At 43.2% G+C, this 10,000-nt stretch overlaps 1 protein-coding gene across 1 annotated transcript in view; it reads right to left on the bottom strand.

The window, feature by feature from the left end:
* arap2 (ArfGAP with RhoGAP domain, ankyrin repeat and PH domain 2) overlaps nucleotides 1–10,000 on the bottom strand; it is a 79,104-nt gene that overhangs the window by 22,942 nt on the left and 46,162 nt on the right. The window contains exons 18-20 of the mRNA XM_076288404.1: nucleotides 9,752–9,857; nucleotides 4,283–4,430; nucleotides 2,374–2,442 (exon numbers count right to left, since the gene is read on the bottom strand). Coding sequence (XP_076144519.1) covers nucleotides 2,374–2,442; nucleotides 4,283–4,430; nucleotides 9,752–9,857 — 323 coding nt within the window. The remainder of the gene's footprint in view (nucleotides 1–2,373; nucleotides 2,443–4,282; nucleotides 4,431–9,751; nucleotides 9,858–10,000) is intronic.

Genomic DNA, 10,000 nt, shown 5'->3' with positions numbered 1-10,000 from the left:
AGCATCTTGGGGAATTTCATCAAATTTCATAATTGATGAAAAGTGTATGGCATGACTCCGTTAACGTAGCCTGGGTGTTCCCATGCTGCCTTGCGCGCGATTTGATTCACGCTGCTAAGGCAGCCTGGAGACCATGGAGCAAATTTTCGCCTGAGATAGGAGACCAATCACAGAACAAGGGGGAAAACAAGACGATGATGAGCTATGCACAGACGCATTTGATAGACATCCGTGGCACCCAATAAACGGATCTGGGCATTTTTTTCAAATATGAGAAAATGAACGCTTGGTTCCCAGACCACGTCTCATTGAGAAGTGGTGGCGCTAGCCAGGCTACTGTTAAAGGTCACTTTGTAACTTTGCATGCTCTGCTCTTCATCTGACCCCTTACCATTTTTTATATCAAATTTGATATACAGATATCAGTTACCTTCTTTCTTTACATCTTTCCCTCCACATCTCTTGTTTTTATTTTCGTGTCAGAGCAACAAAACAATACAAATCAATAGAAAACAACCAATACAACTCAAGTAAATCAGGCCTTAGACATTCACATTTCTACCAACCCACTTTCGTGAGGGTATACCGTTTGAAAAAGTGTAAGGTTTTCAACGTTGCTGAATATTGTACGAAGTATCCCAATGATTCTTATAGATGTGTGTTGTGTTATCTGTAAAACAATTGTAGAGCATTGATCAAAACTTGAAAGTTCCCTTTGGCTTGGAAGAGAGTGAATAGAAGCTGCTTCTCCAGTCTGTCTCTATGGCAACCTGACAGCCTATAGGTCTGACCACCATGTTGTTAAGGAGCCAACCACAGCAATGGAAAATGGAGTAATCTAAATTATGATGTCTATCACCTTATATGTCCAACGCACAGAGGGAGACAGAGATGACACCGTGTTGAGTGGAAGTATCAGGAGAGCTGAATAATGTGTGTGAGGCGCTGTGCAAAATGCCAAACACTGATTACAGCCCTCACACGACACGCAATCAGGACCCTATTCAAGCCCAGGCATTCACAGTCCCAGCTTGGTATCTCTCCCTCTGTGTGTGTGTGTGTGTGTGTGTGTGTGTGTGTGTGTGTGTGTGTGTGTGTGTGTGTGTGTGTGTGTGTGTTTGGGGGGGCGGGGGTTGTGTGTGTGTGTTAGCGCACGGATGTATGGATCGATCCATCTGGATGTGGCTCCCCTGGAATCACACAAGGCAGTTCTGCTCTTGTTTTTTAATGAAAAAAAGAAAAATGCCCCTGCATTCATTCAGAATAAATGGAAAGTTCTAGAAGATATGCAAGAAGGTTTATGTTCAGAATATCAGTTTCTCAGCACAAATCTTCTTTTCTATGCCAGCCTGATTGTGTGTCCCCTCCAAATACACACACACACACACACACAGAAATGAATAAACCCTATTAAAATATACAATTACAAGTTTGAAAACGAAAAACAATACCCTTTTCTCAATACCCATTCTCTTTTCTTCATTTCAGATGGATTTTTTCTCCACTGTGCTTACAATTATCCACAATCCTCTTTTCTGATAAGTAGTAAAAACAACAACTGCAACAAACAACAAAAAAGTGAAAAGTCCTGAAACTGTTTTTTTTTTTATGTTTTCCCTTTAAAAGTTGGGGGTGGCTGTGGCTACCCTATGCGCTATGCGGCAGATTAATTTGTTGTTTCAGGTTATCTGAACAAATTGTTTTGCTGGGGCGCGCCTGCACCCAGGCATGAAGCCGACAGACAGGCAAGGTTAACGGGCACGCCAACCTCTCAGCGGGTATCGGTGCCATCATGCAGCGGTACGGGGCACCGCCATGCTCGCCAATGAATTTGTGACCCGCGAGAGACCACTTACAGATGGATACACACACAGCCCAAAACACACACACACACACACACACACACACATGCACAGGGGGACAGGAATAAAAAGATGGGAAGAACTCTGCCTTCCAGTTTCTGTCAGGCACACGCATATACAAGCATATGCAAGGATAGGAACACACACACACCTTTCTCCATTATAAAGCAAATACACACACACACACACCGAAAGTTTTGCAGTTAAAGTTATCCACACGCATACACACTTGCTTAAAGTACACACATACACACAAATGAACAACAGAACACGAGAGACCAACATAATTACAAAAAACACACACAAACACACACACACATAAACACACACACACACACACACACACACACACACACACACACACACACACACACACACACACACACACACACACACACACACACACACACACACACACACACACACACACACACATAAACACACACATAAACACACACATAAACACACACACACAGTTTAAAAAGTGCAGTGTTGAGATGGGGTGACGTACCGTGGTGTCCTTCCACCTGGTGATGAAGCTGTTCTCCTTCTCCATTTGCTTGACTTGCTCCTCATTGACCTGTGGCCACATATGCAAACACAGAGCACACACCGAGGTAAACAGGGCAGAACGCACAGCGCCACGGCCACTCCTGACCATCTGACAGCTGCTATAGCAGGGGTCGGGGAGCAAGTGACCTTCTCTCATACGCCACATAAACATCACTAACATTCACAACAAAACATAGCGTGTGTGGACAGGAACGAGCAGATGAGAGAGAGAAACGAAAGCACGAGAGAAAGAACTGTGTGTGTAGTATAGTGTGGGGGTGTGAAGACAATAGAGCACGTTTATTTGTTGTGTTTGTCATCTAATCTGTTCTCATCATCTTTTGCTTTTCCAATGCAGATGTGATGGAAAGGGAAAGAGAGGCAGAGAGAGAGAGAAAGAGAGACAGAGTGAGAGAGAGAGAGAGAGAGACAGGAAAAACAGAAGGCCTTGGTCTTACTTCTGTATGGGCTATGTGCACACTTCTTGAAAATACTATTATGTTGATGCCGCCAAAATGTATTTGCCAAAAATATTTGCAATTAAAGTGACTGGAAGAGAGCGAGAGAGAGAGAGTGTGAGAGAGAGAGAGAGAGAGAGAGAGAAAAAAGTCAAAAGAAATAAAAAGTCACATTGTCCTACTGGGATGTGGTGTCAGGGGGAGAAAGAGGAGGTACCTTCATCAGTGCTGCATGATAACAAACACATTTTTATGGCCTCTCTCTCTCTCTCTCTTCCCTTTTGCTCTGCCTCTCTATCTCTCTTTCTCTTCCCTTTTGCTCTGCCTCTCTCTATCTCTCTCTCTCTTCTTTTTCTCTGTCTCTCTCCCTCTCTCGTTCCCCGCACTCTCCTCCGCCCCATGCCTGATGGCGGTGCTTTGTCACGCTAATGCCGCCGTTGCTAACTGATTAGCGGCTGAATGCTCGCCTCGTGCCTCGCGCCTCGCTGCTGCCGCGGCGATCCAGGCAAACGAGCGAGCGGCAGGCGTGCCAGCCGTCAAATCCCATTAGGGGAGCTTTGTGCCCCCCCCGCCCCCCCAAAAAAGAATACTTCCGCGCAGATAATATTCTCCACCCTCCCTCCCCTCCTCGCTTACCCCCTACTGTCTCCTATCCCCACAATTATGCCGAATTGTGAATTGAGCCAATTTTGTTCCGAGGCGTCACACCCGTAATAATAATAATAACACACAAAAAGTCCGCCTCCATGGGGAGAGCTTGAGGCCCGCTGGAGAGGCAGGCTTCCAGGTGCTGCGATAACAACACGGGGCACACAAAAAACAAGACAGCTCCCAGAGTGAAGTTTTCACAAGTGTTCTTTCATTACAGAGGCCACGTTTAGTCCTCTTTGTTGTAGTCGCTGTTGTTTTGTCGACACCATCAGCGCATAAACTCATGCCGGGACATTAGAACGTGTGTCAACATTCCACCAGTCATATTATCAATTCACTGTGTACCGCTTGTTTCATTTCTGCTTTTGAAAATGGAACAGCATGTCAATTTCACTGCAGTGGTACTGTAGAAGGGTGTCAATTATGAGGCATCGTGTGAGAACATACACAGTATTGTGCATTTGGGAAAAAGAATCTGCTTAATGAATTATATGCAGGTACATATATCTTCTCTAAGATTATCAATCTTTTCTAATTTGACATCTGATCTGATCCTAGACCAGTGTTGCTGTAGTTTAGATGACTGTAAGTTGTTTGCTGGTGTGGCAGCCAGATCTGATTTGAGAACAGCATGAGTGTTGTGTGAGTGTGTATCTGTGTTTGTGTGTGTGTGTGTGTGTGTGTGTGTATCTGTGTTTGTTTGTGTGTGTGTGTGTGTGTGTGTGTGTGTGTGTGTGTGTGTGTGTGTGTGTTACTCACGGTGAAGAGCTGCACGTAGTTGCTAATGAGGTCCTCCACCACACGGCACTCCTGCTCCCGCTGACCCTCAGTCTGGAACAGGCAGGACGAGAGGACGGACGCCAGGCGCCCCGCGCTCATCTGGTTTATGTGGGAGCAGCTCTGGATCCTTGGGAACGCACACGTATGTACGCACGCGCACACACACACACACACACACACACACACACACACACACACACAGGGCTCCTTTTTAGGCACATCATTTATAAGGTGCACCGCAAATTTTTCACAGCAGCGCAATAATACAGTAGATCAGGGGCCAGCGTCAGAGCTCCCAGAGAGCAGGCTCTTCTATGCACGGCTGTGAAGCGCCTCTATGCTTGCTGATACCCTGGCAGAAATGAGGCCACATCTCTCTATCTCTCACATCTCTGTGATTGCCACCTCGGCTGTTACTTGCACAAGCTGGGCCTCCCACAGCACCATGTTAGCTACTGCCCTCCTCCTCCTCCTCCTCCTCCTCTACTCTTGTCCCTTCCTGACCGTCGCTTGCTGCTTCAGCTGCCACAGCAGCACTGGTTGAAGCCTAGAGATAAAGGGCCTGGTGCATACAATGTAACTGGACATCTAATCAATGGTCAATTTCCCTACAAGTGTTTTTAACTTTCTGCTTTCTGTTCTCTCTTCTAGTCCATGCTGCCGTTTTGCCTCCTCCAGACAAGCCCTTTTTCAGTCATGGAAAATATTTTTCATTTTTCATCAGGATTGACAGAGCAAACATTTACATCAGAGTTAATAAATTACTGGTAGCCTAATGTTATCCACAAGTTGTCGATATTGACAAGCAGCTAACTATGGACAACCCAGCTCAACCCAATTTTGAAAAAAAAAAAATCTTTAGTGGACAGTTTGGTGCCTTGCATGGCAGCCTCCTCCATCGGTGTGTGAATGTGTGTGTGAATGGGTGAATGTGAGGCATTACTCTGTAAAGCGTTTTGAGTGCTCGGGGGCCAGGGGAGTAGAATATATGCAGTCCATTTACCATTACCATTTACCATATTGGATTATTGTTTGGTCAACCGTCCTGGATTATACAACAGTTAGATCCAGTCCAACTATTTATGGATTTCTGATTGGACGAGAGGCATTCCATGAATCATCACGAGAGGCAATATCCCAGCACAACCAAAAAGCAATATGACACTCGTGGCTGTGGGGTTAGTAAAGGATATCCCCAAGGCTGTAATTCCTTTCGGCCTTGTACATACAGCCGAATTACAGCCGTGGGGATATTCTTTACCATCCCCACTCTCACTCATGTCATATTACTTAAATAACAGTTTTAATTCATGTACATGCACAGAGTAGAGGGCATCTGTTGTCTGCAAGAGTGTGAGAGAGAGAGGACTTTATGTAGACCTACTTGAAATAGTCATAATTATAATAATAGAAATTAGGCTGGCAAAATTTCATGATTTCCCAAACAAATTCCAAACAAGACATTCACCCACACCTATAAAGAACACCCACACCTATAAAGAACACCCATAAAGAACACCCACACCCATAAAGAACACCCACACCTATAAAGAACACCTATAAAGAACACCCACACCTATAAAGAACACCTATAAAGAACATCCACACCTATAAAGAACACCCACACCTATAAAGAACACCCACACCTATAAAGAACACCCATAAAGAACACCCACACCTATAAAGAACACCCACACCTATAAAGAACACCCATAAAGAACACCCACACCTATAAAGAACACCTATAAAGAACACCCACACCTATAAAGAACACCCACATCTATAAAGAACACCCACACCTATAAAGAACACCCACACCTATAAAGAACACCCATAAAGAACACCCACACCTATAAAGAACACCCACACCTATAAAGAACACCCACACCTATAAAGAACACCCATAAAGAACACCCACACCCATAAAGAACACCCACACCTATAAAGAACACCTATAAAGAACACCCACACCTATAAAGAACACCCACATCTATAAAGAACACCCACACCTATAAAGAACACCCACACCTATAAAGAACACCCATAAAGAACACCCACACCTATAAAGAACACCCACACCTATAAAGAACACCCACACCTATAAAGAACACCCATAAAGAACACCCATAAAGAACACCAACACCTATAAAGAACACCCATAAAGAACACCCACACCCATAAAGAACACCCACACCTATAAAGAACACCTATAAAGAACATCCACACCTATAAAGAACACCCACACCTATAAAGAACACCCATAAAGAACACCCACACCTATAAAGAACACCCATAAAGAACACCCACACCCATAAAGAACACCCACACCTATAAAGAATACCTATAAAGAACATCCACACCTATAAAGAACACCCACACCTATAAAGAACATCCACACCTATAAAGAACACCCGCATCTACAGTATAAAGAACACCCACATCTATAGACCGGTTTCAGGTCCCTAACAACCGTTGTTAAGGACGAACTCGGAGGACAAGCAAACCCAGAGCCGTATAGCAATATATTGAGAGAAAGACGCAAGGAGGTTGAAAATTGTTAACTTTTGGCAGAGAAAAGCAGAGGGAAATTCCCCTGTGTGGTACAGGAGACATTTCATTTTTTGTGATGTGTCCGTTCAAAGCTAAAAAAATGTAAAACGCCAATAAAGTAGGCAGGCCTAGGTGCTAGACATTTGGATACGAAGCATGCATTATGAAGCTACGAAATTATGCCACAAATGTTATCTTCATGCTCAAGAGGAAAAACTCAAGTCATGTAGGCTAAATAACATAGGGTAGTGACGTTGACAAAGTGTTTTTTTTTATCATATTCCTCAGCATATCATTTTAATGAGACTTATGATCCATGAGAACGGAGGCTAACATTAGCCTACATTTCATGCAAATGACAATATGCAGGGTAGCCTAAAGTTAAAGTTGACAATCCATTTGAGTTGTTTGTTTTAGAAATTAAGACATGGGCTTGCAAGTAACGTTATTGCATAGGCCTACTATAAGGAAGCCTAGCTTATAGCTAATCCGTCATAGGCTCCTGTCCTGTCAGTTAACATCCAGCACAATGCATTCTGTGCATTGTACCGTTATTTCAGTCAATCGTTCAATGTGTAGCCAGCATAGGCTACTTTATCAAAGTAATTATCATCTGACCTCAGGGGGAAATGATTGTCCACCCCTGTCATTATGTACCCTTTGAGTAGGTAATGTTCTCACTAAATCTAAACTAATGGTTTCTGCAGTCGAAGCCCTAACGTTAACATTAGCTTAAGCCTAACCTAACTTTACAGTGACTGGCCACATGTTTAGCCTACCTTCCGTAAAATCCGTTGCTTTTTCATAGGTAAATCCGCTACACCTCTAGATGAAAACAATCCAGACTCGGCTACACCGAAATATTTCGGCAATATGTTTTTATTCTTCATCTTATATCAAGTTCAGCCAGCTTGTTTTCTATGCGCTGTCAGTGTAAACAACTAGTGCTTGTCCTCCGAGTTCGTTCTTGACTACGGTTGTTAGGGACGTGAAACCGGTCTATAAAGAACACCTATAAAGAACATCCACACCTATAAAGAACACCCGCATCTATAAAGAACACCTATAAAGAACATCCACACCTATAAAGAACACCCGCATCTATAAAGAACACCCACATCTATAAAGAACACCCATAAAGAACACCCACACCTATAAAGAACACCCATAAAGAACACCCACACCTATAAAGAAGAAAACCCACATCTATAAAGAACACCCACACCTATAAAGAACACTCACATCTATAAAGAACACCCACACCTACAGTATAAAGACACCCGCATCTATAAAGAAGAACAGAAGCGTCCCCATCACTTCCACAAGCACACACAAAAGTGATGACACACAACACTCAAGGAGACAAACAAACAACACTAACTAAATAATGTGAAATAAAAATAAAAATAAAAAACTGCAATGGCAGCTTCCGCACTACAGAGGGAAGAATTAGGCCCGCGTCCAAATGGACCAAATGGGCCAATTAAATCTTCTCCAAACAATCAGAGTCATTAGCATGGCCTTCTCAAACAATCACAGTCATTAGCAGAGCTCCCAGGCATCTGCTGCGGGACTCAGGGCGAAGCACAGGCAAGGCAATACACACACACACACACACGCAGGCACACTTATGAAAACACACACACTTACACACACGAGGAGACACACAAGCACACACTCATACACATTATATGAATACACAAATGAAACAGAAACAGAAACATACAGAGACACTTACACACATTTGTGCAGACTCACACACACACACACACAAACAAATGCACTTTGTCTTCCACACACACACACACACACACACACACACACACAGGCACATAGACACAGTAATGTTCTAAGAAGCGAGCCACAAATATGCTCAGCTTAGCTACAGGAGAGGTAACGTGACAAGGACTTCAGCCCAATAAACACACTTTGTATGTGTGAGTATTTCTGAATGTGTGTGTGTGTGTGTGTGTGTGCATGAATGCATGTTTGGTGGTAAAGACATAAGTATTCATAAGCATAAGAATGGGCACTTTGCTAAATGTGGGTGTTAATGAATCTTTTGAATGTATGAATGGTAATGAATACATTTCTTTGTTGATTTTAGCGCCTGTTTGGAAATGTACTGTATGTGTACAGTACTTCTACTTGTGTGCACAAGTGCTCACTCTTGAGTACATTAGTTTGAGATGAAAAGTGCATGTGTGTGAGTGAACACATACTGTATATTAGTGTGTTTGTAAATGTGTAGGTGTCTCTACACGACACATACATGTTAAGTTATGCTGAATATGTGATGTGTGCCTGTACATAAATGTATGAATGTCACAAATGCGTGCGTATAAATGTCAGTGTTCTCTCAAGTCAAATGTAAAATTCCATGACTTTTCCCTGACTTTCCCTGACAGAAAACCTGAATTTCCATGACTTATTATATAATTCATTTACCAATGATTTTAGTGCAGCTGCGCAGTGTTCAAGAATCTTCTTTAGAGCGGGAGATGAATAGTGACCGTTAGCGTTTTAGACCACGTTGGGCAAAATAAATTTGGGCTACTCAAGCAAGCAGTAAAGCTAATAACCAGATATACTCCAATTCTGTGTGGAAATATTTGTATGAATGTATTTTTGGCAAGTAAATGTAAACTGCTACAACAAAACTCCCTGATATTCCATGACTTTTCCCCAAATATGATACAATTCCCTGACTTTCCATGTCTGGAATAGACTTTCCAAAATTCCATGATATTCCAGAAATTCATGACCCGTGGGAACCCTGAAATGGGCATAACTTGGACAGTCTGTCATCATCAGGCCTTGTCTGCGATAAGATGCCAGAGGACGTGTGTTTATGTGTTTGTGAGTGTTGTATCCTTGAGTGTGTGTGTGTGTGTGTACCTGTAAAGATGCTGTAACAGGGCCTTCAGTGTGGAGCGGTTGATCTGAGGAAGACTCCGGATGAAGGTGGAATACTTCTGCACACGACACTCCTCATCCTCCTCATCTGTGAGTGAGACACACACAGGCACACACACACACACACACACACACACACACACACACGCACACACGCACACACGCACACACACACAAAACTACATTAGCCTTGCATATTCTACTATAATGTCTGACAGTGACTAGTTATCA

Source organism: Alosa pseudoharengus, unplaced genomic scaffold, assembly GCF_046254945.1.
Source record: "Alosa pseudoharengus isolate Yale_2024_CS ecotype anadromous, Long Island Sound unplaced genomic scaffold, YU_APseudo_1.1 YU_APseudo_1.1_scf_17, whole genome shotgun sequence".
In the NCBI taxonomy this organism is placed as follows: domain Eukaryota; kingdom Metazoa; phylum Chordata; class Actinopteri; order Clupeiformes; family Clupeidae; genus Alosa; species Alosa pseudoharengus.
This window is presented reverse-complemented; position numbering and strand designations above follow the sequence as displayed.